Source organism: Haliaeetus albicilla, chromosome 5 (genome assembly GCF_947461875.1).
Source record: "Haliaeetus albicilla chromosome 5, bHalAlb1.1, whole genome shotgun sequence".
Taxonomy (NCBI): Eukaryota; Metazoa; Chordata; class Aves; order Accipitriformes; family Accipitridae; genus Haliaeetus; species Haliaeetus albicilla.
The window spans coordinates 41131618-41157899 of record NC_091487.1 but is presented as its reverse complement, the minus strand read 5'-3'; the positions used below and the strand labels follow the sequence as shown (position 1 = coordinate 41157899).

The 26282-nt window shown below is 35.0% G+C and overlaps 1 protein-coding gene across 9 annotated transcripts in view; it reads right to left on the bottom strand.

Moving 5' to 3' along the window:
• The window catches only part of TTBK2 (tau tubulin kinase 2), a 99578-nt gene that overhangs the window by 33232 nt on the left and 40064 nt on the right, over positions 1 to 26282 (bottom strand). For 6 of the 9 annotated variants that reach the window (XR_011324814.1, XM_069784343.1, XM_069784342.1 and 3 more), the window contains 7 exons: positions 24114 to 24218; positions 22538 to 22612; positions 7094 to 7159; positions 6419 to 6511; positions 5296 to 5421; positions 2182 to 2339; positions 394 to 610 (listed from right to left, as the gene is read on the bottom strand). Coding sequence is in view for 8 of the 9 variants with exons in the window: in XM_069784343.1 (XP_069640444.1) it covers positions 394 to 610; positions 2182 to 2339; positions 5296 to 5421; positions 6419 to 6511; positions 7094 to 7159; positions 22538 to 22612; positions 24114 to 24218 (840 nt within the window). In the remaining variant the exon portion in view is untranslated. Of the gene's footprint in view, positions 1 to 393; positions 611 to 2181; positions 2340 to 5295; positions 5422 to 6418; positions 6512 to 7093; positions 7160 to 22537; positions 22613 to 24113; positions 24219 to 25805; positions 25883 to 26282 lie in introns of those variants that run through there. The other 3 variants (XM_069784346.1, XM_069784348.1, XM_069784350.1) reach the window with 2 other exon arrangements.

The following is a 26282-nucleotide window of genomic DNA, read 5'->3' as shown; positions in this document are numbered from 1 at the left end:
GAATAACATAAAACTGGGTTTTGTATATTCAGTGTCTAACTTCTACACATGCAAGATGCAGGAAATTTGCTTTGGTTTCAATCAGTGAGCAAGAATCAAAGTCACGTCTGAAGAACATGAGTATGAATAAACCACAAAGAATCTCAAATTATCAGCTATCTACTATTCCTCATAAAGACCTGATAAAATGACACAAGGCCCAAAAGCTTGTCTGCTTGTTCCGGTATATAAATTGCTCTAATAAAATGTGTTAGCTCTACCATGAATCCTGTTTTCTTAGACCATTCTGGCTAGTCAATATTAGTAAGACTGCATTATTAATTATATCTTATGTGCACTGTGAGGACAGGAAACTGTTCAAAGATGGTCTTCACAATGCAGATTTGTAAGTACCTTACAGATGCCTAGTTTTATTTTGTTTCTGTTTGCATCCATTTCTTCCCAAACATCTTTTTCCTGAGGACGCTGATGCCCAGGGGATCCAGGTAGTTTCTCTGGTGAGACACCAGCTGGAATACCATTCTCTCCATCACTGAGCTGTTCGTCAGGAAACACTTCATCTGTGTTTTCTCGCAGCAAATCTCCTGGGATAGGAGTGGCATTGGCAATTCTACAAAAGTAGTTTAAAAAAAAAAATTGGAAAGGTAAAAATTTCGAGACTTTATGTTTCTTGAAATTATTTTCTACTCTAAATTTTTATCTACTCTGTTGAAAGAAACAAACAAAAATTTACAAGCAAAAGCATGCTTCTGTAGGAAACTAAATCTTGTAAATTATTTAATATAAAAAATCCTACTTCTTGGCTTTCACAAGTTATGTTTCTTTAATTTAGGCACAGAACAAAAGGTGTAAATCAAAAAACAATTACTTAAAACCTGGTTTTTTGAATGTTTTCAAAGGAACTCTGAGAAAATTTGTTAGAGATCATGTGCAGGCTCAACTTCACTTCTGACTCTTCTACACATATTTTTCTATTCAAAAAAATTAATGGCATCTTTCATAATATAGTTTCCTTTTCCCCAACATCTGGTAGAATAACAAAACATACTGCATGAAGAAGAGAGATCACTCAGCAAACTATATGCAGTTCTAATCACTATTCTTATCGAAGTGCTATTTTGGTCCCATTACTGAGAATCAAAACATAAGCATAACGCTAACAAGACTTTACATTTTAATTAAAGTTCTGTAGTTCCATTGACTTGGGGCTAAATAGGGCTATGGCTTAGCTCAGTATCTGAAACTGAAGTAATGCTATTCCTAAAAAGTGAAAGATCAGAAGGTCAGTTAAAAGTCATTCCTTTACAGTCACCAAAATTGTTAACTGCAGCCAAGACTATCATTAACTCCAGTGTGATAATGGGACTGAATCATATGCAAAATCCCTGTCAACTTCAGTATGTTCAATAGTACACATGATACACCTGTGTAATATTAACACCAGTTAATGTCTTGACTGACATTTATTTTAACCCTTTTTTTTTTAATTACCTTGAAATACTGGGAATTTAATACATTCTATATGAAATTCTGGCATTTTTCAGCCTCACTACACTGTCAAAACCCCCAAGGCACAAACTTTGTGACTCTTAGATAAAAAGTTGATCTACCTAAGGCCTAGGACAGGCACAAAGTCTTCCTCCTCACCCATAAACACCTCTTAAATTCTCTCCATACTCCTGAGATGAGTATGGGTATTATTAAACATCACATCTTGTCCAAGTTAATTACAGAAGGTCCCAATGATCACATTAAAAATTATTTTAAACATGACCAAAATCTATTTCCAAATTTCCTATAAAGATCCATTCATTTTTCAATGTTATAAGGAAATTGCAACTAGTAGTTTATTCCAAGCTTACAGAAAACAATGGGTTTAATTCCAGGCAGTTAAACTCAGGACACATCATTTAGTTTCACAAAATATGATTTAGCAAAGGATGGACTAGCAAATTTACATGCTGAGCTACTATTTTTTATTGCTGTAAATTTAGGACTGCAGTGCTGATCTTTCAGGATAGTAAAAACAGGAACCCTAAAAAGGAAAATACTTCAAATGCTCCCAAACCTCCATTCCTCTATTTATTCAACATCCTGCAGAAAAAACCCTAAATTATGCAGATAATTCCCCTTTGGTACTCTGCAGCTGTTTCTTTAAGTGACCACAATATGCATACATACCCAATTGCAGCCGGAGTAAGACGAGTATGTAACTGAGGTGTGGTTGAAGTTGTTGTTGTTGTCAGAGAGCCATCAGTTCCACTCTTCTCCCAGTCAAAAGGGTCACTTTCAATAACCCCAAATGTTTTCATGCTGTTGTCAAACACAGACATGAGAAGCTAAAAATGAAGAAAAGAAGTTAATAAGCTTCATTTTTGTCTAAGAGACCAAGCAATTAAGAAATAGCCTCCTGTAATATTTTAACATGTCTCTTCTTTAAGATTTTGACTGACAACAATTCTCAAAAAAAAGGACACCATGTTTTTTATTAACCAGGTCTCACTTTCCAAGGTTTCAAAGTCAAGATATGCAAAATTCTGTTTTATTTAAAAAACAAACCAAAACCAAACGCATCTGTGTTTTTATAAGTAAAGAGAGGCAAAGATACACCATAGGCTTCTATAAAAAGACAGAAAGACACGCACGCACGCACACAGAGGCATGACTACATTCCTGCAGAATAGAATCCAACGGCTCTCCAGCAGAGGAAGATAAGAGTACGTTAGGTAATGCCATTAGAAAACAAGGAAATGAATGAGGGGTATATAGGGAAGGCTACTGCTTTGCTAATTCATACATTTCTGTCATTTAGAACCATGTATCATTTACTTTATCTAATGCTGACATTCATCCCACAGAAATGTCACAATGGAAGCTTTCCACCTTCTTTTTATGCTACAAAAAATCATCTAGAACAAATTGTGTCCATGACAGAAAGAAATTGCATCTACTTTCTTCTCCCTGTGAAAAAACTTCGTCTCATTCTAGTCACTGGTGGGAAGGCTGTGTCCATATCACATCATCTCTTACTCTAACATTTCTAAAATTTTTTTTTTTTCCCCCAAAACCTAAACCCTAGTTTTCATTCTTTCTTCCTATCTAGGATGCAGAAAATTTTTCTCTGGCCTCCTTTAAAAACACATAACCTTTGGCAACTTAAAATGGATGGGAAGTTTGGATCTTTTTTCTTGTATAAAGTGGTCGTATCCATTTTATCCTTACTCTCAAGAACCTTCAGTGTGCCATATATCCCAGTCAGTTCTGGAACGCTACTGAACTGCACAAAGCCATAGTTCATTCTCTGTCCCATATGTACTCTCCCTTATTCTCCTCTTCCTGTAAACCATAAGCAGTCCCTCTGAAGTAATTTTTAAGGTCATTCTCCTTTAAATCTTTTCTACAATTTCTGCTATAATGCAAATACAAATTCAAATGCTTAATGATGTCAGGAGGGTGAGGCAATGTGTGCATAAATACCTGAATAAAATAAACATATCTGACATTGCCAAATCAAATGTGGATTCTGGGCCTATGTCATGAACTTTTTAGACTGTAAACTCTTCAAAGCAGGGTTCTTGACCATATACATTCTTGTTCAGTGCCTAACCATAAATAGAATGATATGTACTGAAGGTATGAACAGCACTGCTACAACAAATACTAGTTAAGAAGGACCAGAGCTTAAATGACCATGGAAAATAAAGCACTCTCACCACTCTAAATAAAACCACCCTGCTCTGGTCTAAAGCACACGAGCAAGACCAAGTCAGAAGGCGTGTTCCAGGACCAACCAGAGGACTGTAAATTACTGGGCTGTCTCTATCATGGAGAAACTCTGTCCTGGTATCACGTTAAACCCTGAGTGCACGTGTTGTGTTAGATACAAGTTGACCACAGAAGAAGGTTTTGCAAAAATATGCCTGTGTATATATTTTATCATCAAGGATATATAACACATATAAAATATATTTACCAGTCTACAATCAAGGGTTTTCTATGCAACATCAAAATTTCTAAAAATCAGTAATTTTTACCATAGAAGAAAAAAATAAATCTGATTCATCTTTATAACTAGGCACACAAACCACTCAAAACTTTCTTAATCATCTTCCTCGCTTAATTGCAAACTATAGGATAAGTTCAATGGAAATTTGTAATAGAAAAGGAAAAAAATCAAGGTATTTGTTTTTCAGGAATGCTGAACATTTTCTGTATGCAATAAGATATTTTTTCATTCAAATTTTTGCACAAAAATTGATTTTATTTATTGTTTTTTTACCAAGTAAAAAAAAAAGCTTACTTGCTTACCAAGTAAAGCACAGGAATCATTCTGATCAAAGTTACAATTCCAGAATTAGTCAGAATTATTTATTTATTCAGTTGAACCAATTCAGCTTGCACACTAGCAGAAAACCATTCCTTCTGGTTTTGCTGAGTTAGTGAGTTAACAAATGCACAGAGGCAGACAGGTAATGCAAGTGGGAAGCTGACAGGAATGTATGTTTCTGGGAGCCAGAGGGAAGGCACACAGCAACAACCTGTCATGGTGTGATGTTAGATCAGTTCAACTTCTCCCACAGTTTGTGAGACTGAACAAACTCTTAGTCTCTGCCTCCCTGCTTTTCCTGAGCATTCCTCTGCTGCTTTCCACATACTGGTATAGGACAAAGTTCTGTCTTTGAGTTTTATTTATTGTTAAATCATGGGTCAACACTGAGTGAATAAGATACATATTCTACAGCATATCCTCTTGGCACCTATCACCTTATCACAGAGCTGAGGCTGTCCATTTCAGCAGGCAATACTCTCTTAAACAAAGAAAAATGACTAGTTTTCAAAAAATGGTGATCTCTGTAGGCAATACTTCAGTCTTAAAACCCACCACGGCTGCAAGTTGTGCTCTAGCTGTATATATTGTAGGTGCTGAGCTCCAGATTTTGGAAAACTGCCAGAATGACTATCACTGAGAAAACAATATGATCGATTTAACTTAAGGGGCTCCCACAAGAGGCTATGATAGTAGGATAGCACCTGATCCTAACAGAATACCGACTGCAAAGCAACTGTCAATTGTTTTTAGAAACTGAACTGCCTTATTCTTCCCAAATGGAAAAAAATGACGTCTTTGAACCACAAAGTTTCTGTGGCACTAGGTGGTCATTAAAATAACTTTGTGGTGGCACGATCCATAATCACTACCAAGACTACACAACGAAATCAAAGGAAATTGAAGATGAAACAGCATAAAATTCTGCTATTGAAAAATAAGAAAGACAAAATAGTAAAAATGTTTACCTGGTAATCAGGCTTTGTAAAGTAATCTAAATTAGAAATGTGATCCAGAAAGATGTTGAATTCTTGAGGAAGATGTTTCAACATAAGTCTGTGCTCGTACCTTTCTTTAATGGAGCCCACTTGCTCCTAGGAGTAAACAACACAACAAACATTCGCACACCTTCATTCTCTGCTACAATATATTCAACTTGTATCTTACAGCCATTCAATACACTACTGGCCAGAAAGATAGGTAAGTACATTACTCTGAATAGTACTGAGAAAGGCCATTCTACGTCAGATCACAAGGTAAGAGATTCTGCCATTGCTCTCAGTACACATGCAAACTAATGTACAAACTTCAAATTCAGTATGAAAAGCTATTTAATTTTCTGCTGTGTTTGAATGCAGCTGGATATCAAGGACTGTCATTAGACACTCCAACCCTTCTAAAAAGCATGTTTTAAAGATTTAAATATCCTGTTGCATTACCTGAAGTTCAGTCACTTTTTGGTGTATATTTGGTCATCACAGTACATTGCGTAAGATTGGTAAATCCTGCGTAGTGTAAGATGAGTAAATCAAAACCAAAAAAGAGATGCTACCTCTATACCACATTGTCATCTACCAATGCATAAACCACATCAGAGAGTAATCTTGGTTCAATCTAATTTCAAAAGAAGTTGAAAGAAGTAATAATAGGCTAAATAGACGGTGTTTCTTTGCATACCTCACCTATGATATATGACTAAAGGCACTAGATTCACTTTTGTTCACCAGCAAATAAGAAATGCCCTTTTCACAAATAATCAAAATAGATAAGAAATTTTAAATGTGTGTTAGGTGAAATCAAAAAGTACTCAAGTGAAAACAGGAAATTGAGTGGCATATATACACTTACTTTTGCCTTTTAAAACATTTGCAAACTAGAAGCACAATCCACTTCCTGCCTAGAACGGTCCATAAAACTTGACTGCTTTTTGTACCATGACACTAGCAATGAGAACTAACACTAAAAAACACTGGAAAATGTAATGTTAAAATTAATGAACTAGTGATTCTTGGTGGAATCTTTATCACAGCATTCGCTTGCAATCCAGAAGTAAATCTCCCTTGTGCTCTTTGGTTTCATTTCTAGGTTTACCTTATCTTTTATTTTTCTCCAAGGCAGCTGCCCAACCACAAATTCCACCAACATGTAGAACAGGGACCACAGGTCATCATGCCGACCCATTTCCTGTGAAAAAGAAATATTATTCTAATGCATCTTACAAATACCTATAAGGCAAAAGGGAAGATAGATTCTTTACTGCTTTGGAGACTTAAATTATTATATATAAAAATTAATATAATCAACACTGCAAAACAGGTTTCTATAATTAAATCCAGCAACTATTTTAAGTAGAAATGTACAAGTAAATTTCCATAGAAGATACAGAGAAAGTTGAAGTGTATTAAAATAACATTGTAAATCTCTATACTGGAAGAGCTGTTTATTCAGATTTCTTTAGTGTATGATGTTAAGACAACATACTGGACATTATGTATTTTACAAAACTCAGTAACTTCACCTTTTTAATTTATTAACTTACAATACAACTGAACACCAAAGGTAACTATTCAAACTACTATTATTTCTACAAGAACTTTTTTACCCTCGACTACTGTAAAGTATATTATCCTTTCCCAAAATTTATAAGTATTAATTTCTCAATAACAAATACACACATAACAATACAAAAAAGGAAATCAATAGCGACTGCATTACTGACTGCTTTCAGCTACATGAGATGGATATGATATAGATTGAGATACTCACTCTGTTTCTATGAGCATTGATTGATGCATATCGTACTGTTCCTCGAAAACCAGCGACAGCTCGTGGCTGTCAAAGAATAGAAAAATAAGAAGATTCTCATTGTCAGAAACAAACCCTCTGACTACTTAACTTGGCATCTACAAAGTGAGTAGGGAGCCACAACAAATATCATTTGAGACTTTTTGTTTTATTTCAATTTACTGTGTTTCTACAAGTTCTCAGCAGAAATCCAAGTAGGCACCACAAAGTGACATATGTCATAGTTTTTTAAAGCATCTATTAGTTAGTTTTTGTTCTCCACAGGCATTAAGTCCTGTTAACCTCATCCCTCAAAAAAGCTATATCGCAGAACTATTCCTCTTTTTTCTCCAATAATGAAAGTATTTCTTGGTTTTAACTATTAGAAGTTTGAGTTTTTAAATTCTGGCAGGATCTAAACCATAATGATTTCTTCCACTTCGCTAAAATACACCAATACTATGTGGTATGAACAGACAACCACGCATTTATTGAAATGTGCTAGCAACATTTTCACGAATTATTTTCTGAACTAGCAAACCAACCAATTTTTTGAGAAATTCCAAAAGCTGGGAAAGCCACAGGTGGCTGAGCAATAAATAGGAAGGGCTGCACTACAGGCACCAATTAAAAATACTTCTTTCTTCTGTAGTTTCTGAATACCAGCATTTCTTCCCTGACACTCTAGATATTGTATGATCATAAGTCAGTTGGTGTTTTATAATCACAGAATAAATTTTCCTATCCTTCTTTCCTTCAAATAAAACGTTACCCAAAAAATTATATAATTGCTAATAGTTATAATTACTACATATTTACAATTTAAAAAAAGAAAAAAATCAAACTATGGTGTTACTACTTTGCCTAAGACAGATATCCAATCCATGCTACCCTCGTAATTAATCATTAATACAGAGAGAACTGCCAGAACTGCTAAATTTGCTTTCTTTTACAGTCTTGTCTTGCCAATCAATAATTCTTTTTGTTTCCTCTAACAGTGAATGTGAGAAACTTGAATTATCTTCCACACCTCTGACTTGTACTTAAAGGGGTATTGGTGATCTGTCTGCCTGCCCCAGACTCATCACAATTCTTAAGAGATTTTAAAAAATTTTGCACAATACATTGAAAAGTCTGGTTTGATATACACAGACAAAAATAACCACAATACAAAACTACTACCCTATTAAGATAAAACACTTCAGTCTCCCCACCTATACATATATATATATAGGTTTAATTTCTTTTTAGCCACCAGGAGACGCTACATTGTGAGCTATCATTTAAGTACGTCAGGAGCTACCATTACTGTCAGTAATCCTATCAATTAAATCCAGCAGGATTATGCAGCAATGTCTTTAAAAAGGATTCAACAGCCCATATAATCAATGTCTGCTAGAGTGGTACGATGAGAGCTGAACCAGTATTAGTTAAGGTGGAGAATATTTTCCAGGATGTTCTTAACATGAACAGGTTCTCAGACAATATTCCATAAAACTTGGGGTTTGCATGTTATCATAAAAGTTTAAATAGTGCTTGGAACACATTTTGTGTTCTAGCAGGACAGAAAATTGAGTTTCTACCTTAAATCTTGTAAGTATATCATATTCCATACTGAACATTACCCTCAAAATGAAGCATAACACTGTATTTGCAGAAATTTCACAGTACCATGCAATTACAAAAAGAATATCTCAAAATGCTTTGGAACTGCTAAATTTCAGGAGAAACTTATGTACTTTTTCTGAAAATTTTAGTCTCCTTAATAGTTCTGAAGATTGGCAGACCATCCAAGTAAGAATAATATAGCATCACTGCCAAGACAATAAAAATACAGGTAAATTTCAAAAAAGATGCGGTTTGATGAACAGCACTTCTTCAGAAGGGCACTGAGAGCTTAACTTTAAAACACCCAGAAATATAAATTCAGTAAATCCCAAGAGCATGAAGTTTCAGAAGATGAAACCAAATGCTTACTGTCTTCAGCCTCTGGTCTGAATGTTAAAAAGGAAGGACTATATTCAGTTTTACAAAGTTAAATATTTCCATTCTTCTGAGAATAATGAAAAATATGAAAACTAAGATGAAATGAGACTTTCATTCCTAGGGTAACAACTTCAGTTTCTACTTGATAACTAACACAAAAACATGGCAGTTGCTTGACAAGGAAATAAAAAAAAAAAGAGTAAGAAATGGCATATGGAATGTAAATTATCCCATCCAGTTTATAAAAACTAACAATCTGACCTATTCCAGTTCTGCCCTGGGAAAGAAAGTCCATATGAGGAATTTCATTGTGTACCAGCTCAATTGCTTTTGAATGTTAAAGTCACTGCCATCCTTAGACATCCATATGAAATTTTTTGCCTTAGAATGACTTCAGTTATCTGAGAATCGCCTGGCTGGGAGGGGGTAGGGAGGAAGGGGGTGGTGGGGAAAGCATGAATATTGTTTCTATATATTAGCATATCATGAAATGAATTCTGAATTCTTTACCCCAGCAAGGATATCTAAATCCTTTTACAATCTCTTGTCTTAAAGTGTATTTTGTATAAATCTTACTTAAGAGAGCATATGTAACTCTGTTACATTTTAAGACACAATGAAATACCTTCTAACAATGCAGCTGGTCATTACTTAATAGTGGTATTACAATACCACACAACGACAATAAATTAATTCTGTCATGTCACTAACAACATGAATGATGGCTCCAGTAGCTCAAATCAAGTTTGCCCAATTCAGAATAGAATTTATAGACTTCTGACCATTTGCAAAACTTCTGAAACTGTTTCAGAGCTCTTTATGCATCTCCCAATGGTTCATGTAGTAAAAGAGAGATATTACAGGCAATAATAGCAACTTCCTGAATGATTTACCACATTTTTTCAAATAAAATCCCCCTCTGCTATTACTGATCATGTTAATTTGTTTTTAGACACCTCCAAATTTTTCCCATCTGAACTCACCTGCCACCAATTAGGAAAAAAAAAAGGAAAAAAGAACCTGGGAAAAACATTTGTTTATAGCATTGTCTTCCAGATGCCTTATCTAAGAAAGCTGCTACCACAGCAATTGAGCTTCCTTAAAGAAAGTATATTTCCTTGTTAAGAAAAAAGCTTAATAGGTCCATTTTTTTTTTCAGTCATTACAGGTGACCTATTAAGACAACCAACAGAATCTATAGCACTTTTGGAGCACATAGCTGTAAAGGGCATTTGTACTAAAAAGATGGTGAATCCTACATTTGAACACATCTGTGAATTCCACTGACACCCTTGATTAAAATGGATCACATCTATGTTCCTTTCCATGACAAATGCCATAAGGAATATTCTCCTGTTTTTCCACTTGAAATTTAGTGGGGGGTTTTCTCATCAGTCAAAGGCTGGAGCAACTGCCATATCCAGGTACTGTCTCAGTTGCAGGGATCTATTAACACTCCACTCAGCAGTGGATTCCATTCTTCAGCTCTTCCATATTTAACAGCTTTATTTAGCTTGCATTCATTTCCATTTATTTATGGCAACTATTGTTATCATGTTTTTCCTTCAGATAGAGTAAGAAAGCTTTTGAAATAGACAACTCTCAAATTGGAATAAATGGGACCCTAGGGAAGAGTTCTTAGATTCTGGAGTCATACTTTCTGCAGAAAAAAGAATTCCTACAAAACTTTGCCTTAAATCCTGGGGATTGAATTAGTGGTAATGGCCATACAGATCACATGATTTAGTTCCTTTATTAGAATAAGGGATATAATTTCTAGGAAGGCTAGAGTTCTTGTATTTGACACAAAACATACTTTGCAAATCTTCTATAAAACTGTAACTTGTTTGCACTAATTTACATTAAAAAGTTTTTTATAATATAATTAACTCAAGCAGTGATCTGGAAGTCAGAGTTGTCTCAGATTTGATTACTATCACTAAATTCTTCAACTGTAAGTTAAAATAAATTATTTTGAATATACATGTATATGAAGCAGATCCAATGACTATGAAGAATTTTTCTACACATAAAGGTACTTTTTAATGTAACATCAGTTTTCTTTGGAGGTAGCCCTGCCCTGGAAACAGGTGACAATGTATCTTAGATAAACTACATGCAGGAAATTAGGAGTTCCTAGAAAAATGAACTATTTCCTCTAAGCACACAGGTTTGCAGTTTCTTGGGACACACTATGCTTACAAACCTGTCTACGACTGCTGCTTCTTTGGAGGGGCCGTGGAGGAGGCAAATCGCATTCCTTAGCTCAGTTCAGTATCTCTAGATAAATGCTCTGGCTTTATTGCTCTGGGCAATGTTGGAAACGTTATGCAGAGCAAAAAGTTAACTTTTTACTGCAGTCACAGAAAGTAGATAATAAACATGAAAAAATAAAACAGTAATGATTCTTTACATTGTATCTGACACACACCATGGTTCTTCCTATCAGTCAGGCAATGACTGGGAATTCTTAACTGTCTTTAGGTTTTGGATTGAGAAACCAGCTCAAGCAGTGAACCCCACCTTCTTGGTTCTGCCTCTAAAACCAAGTTCTAAAGCTCATAGAGGGGTGGGTAGAGAAGCAGCCACCTACATTACCTCTATTTCCCCTTGTTGCAGGCAGAATTCTCCTTTCTTATCTTTTCCCTTTAAAGAGTCTATTTTCTAGTTCTTTTACCCAACAGGAATATATTTCCAGGATTGGAACTATACACAGTTCCAATTCTTTGGAACCTTTTTTCATATAAAATGGCTTCAACAATTTACATTTCCATCCCCCCTTTTTTGTGGTATAGGCTTTGCAATCTAATTTGATGTCTAGCACGTGTTAGCACCAGTTAAAAGTAAATGAAAAATTCAGGGATCATCCAGGTAAGGAAAGATCAGGCAGTTGAAATACAATTGCCATTACAATATATTATACATCTCAATTAGTTTTCACTGTATATACAGCTCTTCAACCCCCCCCACTTTTAGCTCTCTATAAAAAACATATCAGACTAATAACTGAGTACTTGCACTTAAAACTCTTTATCGACCCATCTCCTACCAGTTGTTGGTATGATACATTATTTGGACTCAGACCTACCTAACTTGGGATTTCCAAAAATCGATTGCAGCTGTCTGATCCTATGCTACCTAGTTCCAGCAGAAGCTGGGTAACAAGCTGAATATACCTGTGCAATAACGGTGCAATTAAATTTTGTTATTATGAGTTCTAACGGACATGTGGTGACAAATGAAAATTTAACTCCAACTGCCTGTGCTATAAAGAGCATCACCATCTCTAAGACAGCAGTATTTGATACATGAACCATCTCCCAAGCTACTCAGTTTTCAATCTGGAGTATTTACTTAACCAATGTGATGCACTAGCTGAAAACGGCAATCATTCCAAAGAAGATTCATGAACAGACAAAAAGTCTGGTGGGCTGGAGGTAGGTAACAACCTGCTAAGTGTCTGTCACAAACCTGAACTGACTGCAGTGAAAAATCACACAAGATAAATCTGCCATGTGTATGTTTGCTTTGCCCTGTGCAATCTTTCTTGTTGCTCTTACACCAGAAGCTGAAGCAGAGATTACAGTAAGAGGAAGACTGCCTATGTAAACCAGCTAATGCTCTGGCAGAGAATTTCCCCAGACAGCAGAATATTGTTTTACTTATCTCTGTAAGGAAAAATTTTATGGTTCTTCTGCATTATGGGAAGTCCTGTGTTCTTAGCAGACTGGAGAATCGAGACCTTCATCTTTAATTGTTTTGTACATATCATTGTTTTGTACATATCATATTTAGTATTTATAATGATAATACCACATATTAAAGAGCTGCATCAATCCAGTAGTAGACTTATTTCAATAGCAGACTTGATAGTTGAAAACAGATAGTTTTCAACTAAGGATGAGAAGCAAAAGGTCTCAAGCAAGCTAATATGCATAAAATAACACACTTCCCTTCTTTTCTTTTAAACTGTTCAAAATAATTTTTCATAACTCAGCAGTGAATTTAGTCCATAGCTCAGAAAATATTAGTAACTGAAGTTTCTGTTTTGATTTTGGTTAGCTTCTATTTTCACCAGGAAACAAATTTTACTGGATCAAACCATCTGTCTTTCCACTATACTGGCTTTTAATTTCAAATAGGACAGCTCTCAAAGACTTTCAGTTCCTGCAAGTTTAATGAAAATTGGTGATTAAAGACAGAACCCAAATTAGTACCTTGACACAGAGGCAGACAGTTACAATTCAATTAAAATGGCTCACATCCATCTTAAGAGACACCAATCAGTTGGTCAATCAGCATGCTTTTTAGATGGCAAGTAAGAACATGCCTAGTCCCAAAACTGCAACTATGTACTGGTCAGAAAGGTAGGGTGTAGTATGAAGCTGAAAATAATAAGAAATTTGGAGGGCATAAGGAAAGCAGTACACAAAACCATAGGAAAGCAGTAAGTTTCACCATTCATAGAATAATTTGATTTTTTTCAAAGATAATAGCAAATCTCAGTGGAAAAATTATTTCTCTTTTTTTTAAAGGACAGTTACAGCCCATTTCCCTGAGCATCTATCAGTTCTATAGAAAATAAAGGAACTGCTGTTGTCAGAATATAGAACAGCTATATAGCACACCAGAATTTCTAAATTAAATTGTTCAATGATTGTTTGGATATGATATCACTGTTCTGCACACCACAGAAAAGGAGGAAAAAACCAATAAATGGCAACAATTACAAAGTATTGTATTATGAGAATTAAACCTTTTTCATATCTCAACTATTTATCAACCTGTTCCTTCAGGCAGGATATTAATAGATTGTGTATTCTTTTTATTTTTCACCCAAAAAGCCCAAACACCAGGTCACAAAGAATCTTCCTCCCAAAGAAATAACCATACATGATTTTCTTAAGTTTTTCATTTCATTTAACTATTGCAAGAATATTCCATAGAGATGTTACAAAATAATATTACATCACATTAAATTCATATATCTATTCTACTTGTGTCATCTTCTAAGTCAATTCATAATGCTCTTTTTTCATCTTTTACATTAACTTGCTACCTGCTTTTTTCACCTTGTACTATCACACACAAGACGCACGCTGTCTGTCTCTGTAATGCTGATTCCCTTCATTTCTTCTTTGTCAGTAATACACAAGGATCATGTTCAGTGGATGCTGAAAATGCTATATATACACTATAAGATTGTGCCTTAAATAATCTCACTCTATGTCCTTGAAGGAGGTTATGGCAGACAAACACAATAAATAGTGTTACACTGGTAGTTATAATACAGCTATATCATTAAGCTGCATAGGTATATGACTGGTAGGTGTATCACAGCTATGCATTACTTCAAAAAACTTTTGAAATCCAATAATTTAATAGTTATTTTAATCTCTTCATTCAAAAATAATATCTGCACAAACCTCTCCAAACTAACTCCCTTGTCTACCCTGTAAAGTTATCACTAATTCAGAAATGGAGCCTCAAATGACTAATGTAATAATTCTTTCAACTCATGCAGATTCCTGCTTATAAAACCAATAAAACAAAGGGCTATTAGCTTAGTCTCTCCAGCAAATAACCATTTCCAGATAGGACATCTTGACATGAAAATCTAAACCTTCTTCAGTTTCTCCTGGGATTTAAGGAAAAAAAAAAAAAAAAAAAAAGGAAAAATTAGGCTCCAGTCTTTGTTGACTCAGATGACATAAGGGAAAGAATGAAGGAGTATGTATATGTATACGTTATTTAAGAACGAGGCTGTATGTTTACATCTTGCATTGAATGGCTCTGATATTAGATAATAATTCCTTCGCTACAGAACTGAAAGTTATAAAGAAAATATAATGCTGTAATAATTCATCTTAGACTCTTCACCAGAACACCATTTACTGAAACAAAGCTTTTTAAGTAGTTCATTTTTTAAAAAGCTATCAACTATCAAATGCTTAGCTCAGAATTTAGATGGAAATCTCGCAAACCTCATCTATTTCCAAAAATATGTGTCATGTAGTCTGACTGATGCAGATTTAGTGAAGAAAAGCTGAAAACGTCGTTTTAAAATATATGTTCTTTAGACATTTTCTCTGTTCTACAGTAGTAAAATGTACAAAAATTAATTTTACAGACATGGAAAGGGAGGAATAGACTATAACACAAAGGGATAGTCAGGTTTCCAAAAAAATTACCCCAGTCCTCTCTTCCAACACTACCTTTGAGTCATTATTTATCAATAAAAATATTTATTTTAGAAACAAAGAACATAGAATAAATAGTTTCCAATGCTATTTTCAGGAGCTTACCGCATTGTATTTGGCAGCTGAATTTTATCACATACATCTCTATTGCTCCTTCTTTTATTTTTATTTGTGCCATAATAGCTGAACTGATTTTGCTAATTGCTGTAAAACACAAAATCAGTGCAACATTATTAAAAAAACCCTAAGATTTATATACTAAAGATTTAAAACATTCCTTTGTTTATAATTTCTTGTTCATTCTATGCCTGTCTGCTGATTTATAGAGTTCATTACAAAACTATTACTTAATTTTAATGTTTTACGGTCCCAGCTCTTCAATCTTCCCAAGAAGTGCTGAAGAGAAGTGAAGAGAGGTGGCTGTTAGGAGGCTGATCTCAAAATACATTATTAAGATACTTGTCCTATGGTTCAAGCTAAAACTACAACTTGCCAACTTATTCCATCATGTTAAACTCCTCAGTAAGCCGGTAACAATGAAAAATTGGACATAATTTAGCTCTGTTACATCACACTCCACTTCCCTGTCATGTCTTTTTCATCTCTTCGTATAGATTAGAGCAAATATTTCTAAAAACTAATTCAAGAAGCAGCTGATCCAGTGCAATGCTCTACAGAGACAGAATACTTTTGGTCCCGGCAGAGCATAGTGGTCTTCCCAGGCTAGACAGCCCACACAAAGCTTCACACTAATACAGCTGAACTACTTCCAGATTTAAAGTTCACTGAGGCATTTACATGAGGTTATCGCCAAATGTTTCTTGTTCTTTGTTTCAGCACCTGCTATCTTTACTTCTGCAGTAGAGGGAGAATGGGGTAGGTAAATAATAGTCACCCTTTTCCCTCTCTTCCTCCTTCTGTTTTTCGCTTGCACTTTCTGATACCTCACACTCTCCATTGCTCTCCCTTATTTCATGAAATCTAATCACAGACCTGGGAGGCAATAAGGGAAAATCTGAAGAGCTAAGTGGAACCCACAGTGATTTGGTAAAGATCGGTTGAAAGAATTTGATAGGGAGGAACCACTGCAAGTTACATAGCCATTTAATGCCTGACATTACTTCACTGTGTTCAGTGCCTTCTTCACATTAATTTCTGTCTTCGTTAGAGAAACAATGTAGAAATTAATAAAAAGAATTCTGTTTTAGGATTGCCCAGTTATAGACATTTCATGCTGGGAACTTCGCACGCCAAATTTTACCATGCACAGGTCTTTGCTTTGTAACCATTAGCGTTGAGGTGTCCCGTATATCATGCATAGCTGTCATGCAAATGCTGAGGGGGAAAAGTAAATTTTTGTCAGTTCCCTGCTCAAAAAAATTATGTTGCAAGATAATGGTGTGTTCGCTCAAAGAGACAGCTTATGAAAGGTCAACTCTAAAGTATATCAATGTGTAAAAGCCTCAGAGGGCTATTATACAGATAGGAACTTATTAACACACGTTTTTCTTCCTCCATCATCCTTCCTATAAGTTGAATCTTTCGATGACAGTAAGGAGGAGAGGGTAATGGTGTTATTAGTCTGGTACAGCAGTAGTGAAGAGAACCCTTTGCTGAGCCTGAGCAGATTAGCCCCATGGGAGCACTGGAAGGCTCTTGAGTGCTTCTTGTGCCATGCCTGAATAGTTACATATCTCTTGCTCCACGTCACAGGGTGCCTCCATGCTAAGCTTGAGAATGCATGCTGAACTTTTCAAGTTCTTGTGTTTTTCAGAAACAGGTTAGGGAAAGGATAAAAGGGAAGGATAAAACAGGATTATCTTAAGGTTCAAATTCCTCCTTGTAATATATCATGTATAGTACCATAGCACCTACAACTGCAGAAACACTTCTTTGTCACATTCATCACTTGCAGCCTGGACAACAGTAGCCTAACTACACAGCCATGCAATTATTAGTGAGATATGATTCCAGTAAACTCTACTCACACAAGAGTACAGTGAAAAGAGGAGGCTAAAAAGAAATTGCAGTAACTGATAAGGAAATAACCTAAGAACTGATGAACATTTTATCAGAAGAGAGAAGGCACGTAGTTAAGTTTTAGAGAAGTTTGCATAAGTTTCAGTGAGAAAATAATATGATTTAGTGACAACTTGAAGGTAAAAATGAAATGAAGAAGAACAGCTCAAAATTTGTACTGCAAGTTTAAGTAACAATACATGTTAAATATGAGACAGGCAGTATAGCTGAGAAAGATGAGAAGATTTCAAGAGGAAAAATACGTATGATTTTACTTGTTTAGGTGCAAACATGCAACTCTCAATTAATCACATCCTTGTGTAATGTACTGTTAGGGATTGAGAGAGAACATTACTGAGAAAAGATAGCATAAGGTAAATGCCAGCAACAAAATGCTTCTCAACAGGATGAAACAACCACCGAACAGTACATTTAACAAAATGACATGGACCATTACCCTGCAGCATCTGGCTTTCAACAGTTTTAGTCAGGTTTGGAAGAGGGGTTTTTTTAGACCAGTTAACATATTTTAGCCAATTATTTATTATATGCTTAATATGGAGCAATATGAATTGAAACAGGTCCCTGGAACTTTTTTGCACTATTTAATTATTTTTTCATATAATGCACTGCCATTTAATACTGTACTCATAGAATATGTCCTAGTTGTCCTTGGATTTTGCTTTAATCTGTGTCACTCAAAGCAGAGAATGTATCGAGGAACTGCTGAAGATACATTGTATCTCCCTGCTCTTTAAATAAAACCAAAACCTGATAAATTTTACATTTTTTTGGAGTTGACCCAAATGCTGCCAATCATTTAAATTTAATAGGCGTTTAATGGGTTAAAACAATTTAATCCACATTTTAATCTGAATGCAATGTTCAGTAACTATTCTTTAACAACTTCCAGTATACAGGCTCTTATTTATAATAAATGCACACAGTCAAGGTATTATTCAGGACTCGTTACTGACACAAATTCTAAATCATCAGTGGACCTGGGGCAGATGAAGAAAATTGCACCAGCTTTAGTCAGTACTATCTATGGACCACTTCTGAGATGTTTTTCTTAAAAGTAATATTAACACTGTTCACTTGAAAAGGAGCTTGAGAAGCATATATGAGCAATCCATCTTTAAGCAGTCTGTGGGTCCAAATTGCCTTCAGAGAGGAAAAAAGATTTGTAGTGATCTTTTTTCTTACAATAGTGTAGCTTCACCATTGCTCCTTTAGTTCTTAAAATTATCCCACTTTTTTGCCTGTCATAAAAAGCATTTAATGGATATAGCTTCCACTCTTTCAGTACCATAAAAACTCTGTTCCGTTCCAAACATAGAAATAAACAATTTGCAATTCTTCTGCCAAGATGACAGGACATTAGGTACAATAAGATGGAATTATTCTCTAGTCCTCCTCAGCAATCAAGATAATCCAGAATATTAAAAGAAAGAAACACCATCCAATTCAAATGCATAACCATTCTGAATTTTCATGAAGTAAAAAACAAAATAAAAGAATGAATGTACAAGAATTTTTTACCTTCTATCACTGTATTTAACTGAAATACAATAGACTTTGAAAGATCTCAAAATGCATGCAATACTCTGATTTGATATTTAACAACACATTTCTGCACAGCACTGTGCAAGGGATTTTTTTTGTTGTTTTGGGGGCGAGTGTTCTGTTTTGGGTTTTTGTTGGGATTTAAAAAAAAAAAAGAATTCAGCTTCTTAAAGTATATTTTCAGGACACCACCTGTCATCCTAAAGTGAAACTCAAATATAAAAACTTATTTTCTGGAAAATCCTCAGAACCTGAAGGCACTGAAGAAAGGCAAGCAGCACTTATCTGATTTTGTACATAAACACCTGAATAGAATAACATGTTCATTGTCTAATGTGAACAGGTTTGTAACCGCTTCCCTAGACAATAAAAAGATCTAAACATTTGCATTCACAATCGCTTTCACTGCATTTTTCTAAGGGTCAGACTGTACAGCAGCTGGTGTATCTTCTACTTTAGCAGGAGTCAGAGACAACTTTGTTACTGAGAATTCACCAGTAAAGAGCATGAGTAACTCCTCAGAAAATTTTGGTGGATACTCTGTCTCCTTTGGATTTGAATACTTTTGTTAATGTTTAGAGTAAGAGTTTTGTGAGTCCTTTGAACAAAGCATATCAGAAAAAACGGCTACATTTTCTAGTTGTTCTAAAATCAGGACTTCCCAGCTTGGTAAGGTTTAAAATTTCAAATTTCCAGGTAAAAAAAAAATCTAGCAAGTTAGATCTAAAATACTGTAAACTCCTTAATGTATGTTAAAAGAATGTAATTTTGATTTTTTTACTTATTTCAAAGAAATACAGGGAAGTTTAGACACTTTTAATACAGGTCATGCTAAACAAACCTATGAGGGTAAGAACTCTGTTGAAGTTCTTAATTTTGTTTAAATAACAACTGAAGAATGACCTAAAATCTCGTCACTGGGAAGGGCAGGAGAAAGGTGGGGACAGGGGGAAAAGAGTCATAGGGTAACTCTCCCTTTGACCTAAAAAGCCTTATTTATCAAAAGTACAACAGTTCCACAGACAAAACTGAGTCTCCTCAGAATACCTTTTAACCCACTAGTTAGGATACTCTCAGAGAGGAAGCCCACATTCCAAACTAAGCACCAAATTGGGAAAAAAGGCGTTTTCTCCTTCATTCATCTTTGCTGAGTCCAAATCACCAGACTCAGGGGACTGGCTGTTAATGTGAATAATTCTTTAGGCTGCTAGACAGCGAGACCTGTATACTGAGTAGAAAAACACAGATGGTTTAGATAAAAAGGTTTTATCTAAACACCACCTTCTTATGGATTGCTTTTCAATTGTGTTTTTCCCTAGCTTTATCAGCTAGCTTGCATACGTGTTATATTATCTTCTTTGTAAAACACATACAATTCAGTTATTTGTAACTTCAAGTCCACATAAATAAAAGACCACAAAACTCAAGGCTGTGATAATACATGATGGTTGAATTTATGGATTTTTAAAGGATTATGACCTCAAATTTGGTTTTGAAGGTTAATCTGTTTAAGAGCAAAGACTAGCGGCTTCTTTTTTCTTTTATTTTGCTGTCTTTATATTAAATTTGTTAGTACCTCAAAGAACACTTGTGGTTAACATTCACTTTAAAACAGGAGTGATGACAACTGCCCAAGAGCTAGTTGTAGTACTGATGATGTTAAGAATGCAAAGGTCCTTCAGATTTTGTCCCTCAAGGTTTTCTATTTCTGTACCACAGCTGGCACTTTCACTTTTCCATTACCACCATGTAAATAGAGACATGTAAACTGAAGGCTGTATCAAGTTAGGTTTACATTCAAAAATAATTTATTCCTCATCTCCAGAAAAAAGAGATGCTAGTACAACCTACTTTAGCTATCACTAGGACAATGGGAAACAAAATGGTAGGTAAAATAACCCTTTGACAACACTTTCAAAAAGCAATAAACAGTAGACTATGAATCTCATAAATATACTAAATTTGCATCCTGCTAAATGTATTTGCCTGATGATTAGAAAGTCTCCCCACAACTAAATTCTAATTACCCTGCTTTGCAGTAATCAATTCTTATCTACACCATTAATTCAATTATTGGCTTCCTCTCTCCAATTTATTCCCCTGCCCCTGTTTCCTCCTTCCTTCTTTTAATAGCCTACATCATCCCTAGAAGTTTTTGTTCTCCTTCCCACTCACATTTTTCTCTCTTCCTATCTCTTCTGTCACCAGACAAGGCTCCTGCCACCAATGAGTGTTTGTTTATTAACCCCCACAATAATTTGTAGGAAGCCTATATCCCCAGTGTGCCTTGGAATGAAGACAGACAAGGAGAGATTTGAGAGTGTACCACGATGATGTCAAGGAATATTCTACTAGCCATCCAAAACTGATTATGCCTGAGCTTTTGAAAAACTAAAATTCACACAAACTCAATACAGCCTTGTTTGAATCAGGCATCTAAATTCTTCAATCCAGAGCTGCAACAGCCTGATTTCTTTTCTCTCACTCCTTCAGAATGCTTTCAGGTTTCATTGTGGTACAAAGAAAAGAAGCTGAGAGCAAAGAAAATTTCACTTAGTTGGATTGTACTATTCCAGTGGGCACCAAAAGTGCAAGAAGATAAATTAGTCTAACTGGAAGCAAAGCAATATGAGGAGGTAGATGTAGAAAGGAAACCAGAGAGGAGAGACAAAAGAAAAGATTCAGACAAAAGAAAAGATTCAGACAAAAGAAAAGATTCAGACAAAAGCAAGCACAGGCTTAACAGAAATGCAGAAGGGTCTGAATGGATGGTTGAACATATGTATCAGTAGCCACCAAGCACATACTTCAGTCAAATACTGGAATGAAACCATGGATTCCCAAGTTTTATAATTCCTCTTTTTATAACAGATCTGAAACAAGAACACCTTATCACACTAAAGTCATATGAAACTCTGCTGCATTCCTCTGTCTTGGTACAATGTAGCAGAATTAACTAAGAGTCTAACCCTGGGCAGCTTAATGCTTTGATAAATTTCTCATTTCCTCTTTGATTCTTGACCCAATGTCACAAAATAAAGCAGTCTTCCTCACCATAAGGACCTCTTTTCAATTTCTTGTTTGAACTTCAGTCAAGTGAATACTACCTATATTAACAAGAAGATTTATACTATAAAACTGATGATAATTTATTCTTGTAATTGCCTTTTAGTTTCAATCCCCTTGCCAGTCTAAGTTGCATTTTGTCAAAGAACTACACAACACCTTTCTTCTCTACCACTCTTGAAGCTAACTCAATTTTTTATCTCCAGCTGTTAGAATGTATATGCTAGCCAGTGGTGCTGGCCAATGATTTCCAGAGGGAAATACAGTCCTGTCATAAAATTTTCTGCTTTCAACAGTATCCATATAAGCCTATTCCATCTTTTTGAGTTGAACAGATTTATGGCCACCAGGAATTCCTTAATGTTGGGGGAAATACAAAGCTGCCAAAGGACTAAAACCTGATTCTGTTAATTCTAAAACTTCTATTCTGATTCTTCTAGAACACATTGTGGAAATTCAAGGACTCAGGGATGATATGTAAAATCTCAATGGGACTGGATTCTTTCTGCGGAAGTCAGGTGTATATATATAAAATTAGGCTTATCATACAAATCTAATAATCAACCTTAACTAAGGAACAGGTTCTTACCAATAGAGTACTATGTTTTTTGGAGAACATGCTTTTACATTGTTCCAGGTTATTTGCAGTATCTGCTGAAGAAATCTAATGAAGTTTAGAAGAAGGATAGCCTTAAGGAGAAGCACATAGCACATTTAATGAAATTATTAATAAATTTTATTAGTAAGCAAGGGCAACAGTATGGTTGCTATCTATACAAGAGCCATTTCTGACTATTAAGTACAAATAAAACTACTGTCTTTTTTTTCCCCTCACTGCCACTCTACTAATATGGATTACACTGTCAGAAAACTCTAAACAGATTAAACTGAAGAATTACTTCAGTTACATTGTAGGGCACTGCAATGAAAAACAAAAGGCAAGAGCTGAGTTGTTACAAAAAGAATAGCAGAAATATTACATTTTCTGTTGTTATCACCTATTTTTTCTGAAAATACTACCATTGGTGTGTGTGTGTATATATATATAAATTACAGAATCTTGGGAATTGTTTTCTCGTCGAAATTACAGGTCACTTAGAAAAACATTATAAGCAGCCAAACATAGAGAACGTGTCAAGAACACTGAGAAATAAAAAAAATTTAAAACTACTTAAAATAATTAGCTCACCTTTCCAACAGCAGCAGCCACTCTGTTGGTCTCCCCTGCTCTTTGCTTTCATTGCAGTGCCCAGCATTATGGCTGAAGGAATAGAGTACAGCAGAACCCCGCTAATTTACCTTACTAATTCACACACCTCAATTTGCACACAAAAATTTGCCACTTTCCCAACTTCTGAGGCAAAATAAAATTGAAAATCCTGTAGCGATGGCTTCTACCACTCGAACTGCATCACATTAATAAATATGCTACACAATATTGACTAGTACATTATTCAGTATTACCATCAAAATGTAAACTAAACTAGTTTAATAAAGGAAATACGTTTCTTTAAAACATTACCATGTATCATGGCACTGACTTGCTCATTTTCAAACTTTGAAATTAACAAAAGGACTGCCCAACAGTGAATTAGGGAGGCTCTACTGTACTTAAAATTGTAATGTCCTCATTGATATGCTTTTATCTACAACTTCCTTCAGACTGCATCGCATGGGAATACAGCAACTACACTTAACTATGTCCTGTTACATATTATAATTAGCGTCCTATCACTGTTTTAATTATTCAGACTTTCTCTTTCAGAAGATTATGTATTCAGTTCAACATTTGACTTTTTTCTCTTACATTGACCTTTTTTTTTTTTAATGCAATATATAATATCAGGTGAAATTCAGCTCTGGTGTATTACTCTGATATTTAATGAAAACCTATTTGTCACTTGATTTTCCAAAGCAAAAGATAGATTATCCAAAAATATCATAGAGTACACCTTTGCCTCAAGCCAAAACTCAGAAACTTGATTCATTCCCAACTGTCGATCTTGTAATACAATCAATAAATCACATGGCATTTCTGATCTGGGATGATGTTTATCAAGTTTAGATCAGTTACCAGTTCAATGCAACTCCCGTACTTCTCCAGAAAAAAAGACAGCATATTACCACATCAATTAATCAAATTGACAACTGTGAAAAAATCTTACTGGTCTGACATCCCCACATGAGTTGGTAAATTGCCGTGCCAAGCCAAAATCCAGCATATAACACTTCCTGCAGGTGCTAGGAAAACGTCCCATTGCGAAGTTAGACTAGGAAGAAAAACAAATACAGATAGATATATATAGATATATACACACAAACTTTTCAATATGCGCACATATTAATGCAGCAACACAATCATAGAAAATCCACATTCTACTTCTCTACCCTTGCTTCTGTGTTTTCAGTTCTATTAAACTCCCATTAAATTTGAAGAAAACTTTTTTAAGAAAATCAGACATCCAACTTAGCATATCTGAACAGCAGCCTACATGGTCCAAAGAGATTGTCATCTTCCTTCATCTCTTAGAATATATAAATTTTCAGCATGAATTTTCCAATCATGTCACCCACTCACATATTTTGATTTGGACATTTCAAAAAACTACCAACTTAGGAGCTAACAAGTTCATCTAAACAAATGCACTAGTATCATGTATGTGGAACACAGAATAAAGGGTGCAAAATGCCTTTTCCTTTTCACAGGAGGGAGAAGAACCAGATTTAAAAAACAACAACAACAAAAAAACCCAGCCAAAACCAACCAACCAACCAAACCCCAAAGAGCTGGAAAGTCAGTGAGGACTTATGGAGGTAACTCATTCTGAAAAGCTTCAGTAAATTTTCTTACATGTCTCTATGAATTAACATTCTATGTTAGCCCTTTAAAAAAAAATACTTCAACACTGCTAGTTTATGATGTTTGAACATGCTGGCTGAATCGGTTCAAGTCTTTCCCCACCAAATCCCCTTAAAATGGATTATGTGATAAAAAAAAAGATAAAGCTGAAAACAAGTTCTGTGAAATGGACTTGAAACTACACATCTGAGCAAGCTGGAAGCTTAACGTAATTAACTCTAGAAAAACTATTCTTCTTTTTCCATTAAGTGAAACAGCAGTACTGTTCTAAATAAATCTGAAATTCACAGCTGCTTCAGTATCAAAAGTTGAGGGTAAAAACCAATTGAAACCATGAATTGCAATGAGTGTGATCAACATTATTTTTAAATGGAACAGAGTTTCAGCATTGCCTAATTCATCATGAGGCAAATAACCAACCAAGGATTTCAAGATTTCAGCTCAACACAAAGCTTGCTTTTCGTATAATCTATCTAGAAGATACTTAATAAAAGATAAAATGGACTTGTATTTTCAAGCCAGGAAAACTGAATGCTAGAAAGCAATTGTGCCTTTTGCATGTGTAAGTCACAACATCAACTCCTAAAGGGGAAGAAAAATTCTTTCTTTTATGAATCTTATATATTGCCTCACACTGCTGTTTATCCTGGCTCAACATTTAATTTTCTGGGTTTTTTCCATCCCCTAACAGCATTCTCCATTTCCATCCTATCTGAGCCCACAGACTGCAAGATACAGCTAGAAAACAAGATGTCCCCAATCCATCCTGCCAGCCATAAAGGAACATATTTCCCATCCAAAACTTGAATTGTTTTCATCATTAAAATCTTGCACTCCAGCTAACTCTTTCTCACGTATTTCACTTGACATTCACTGCATCTGTGTCCTTTCCCTCTTAAATGAAGTCTTAGGGATGGGTCGGGGGAATACAAGTTTTATAAAAAGTTGCAAGGAAGAAGTGATGAAAATGAAAATTCCCTAATGTACAGAAACTTACCAGAGGTTTTATGTAAACATCATCCAGCTGACAGGAAATTTAGTTATATATGCCAAAAATAACCAGCCATATTTGCATCTACTAGAAAACACAAGATTTGCTTATTTTTTTCTCATTTACAAATTTCGAAAGTTCAGAGTTCTAATGATATTTTTAATATAGAGCAATACTAAAAATAGCTGATGCAATTTCAGGAATAAATTCAAAGAAAAACAGAAAAAATAATTAGAACAAAAGCATGACGCTATCAGGAAGCCACTGTCCTCAAGACATTTTGACAACACTCATTTTATTAGAATTGCACAATAAAACAATTGAATAGTTTTTTCTTACAGTCTGTCTTTTCTTTCTTTGTTTATTATAAATATACTAACTAGAAAAAAATTGCTATTGAAGAGCTTACAAATACACCCTACAGTTAGTATCTATTCTCTTAGATCTATTATGTGAAGACATTAATTGCCATTAGCAAACTCA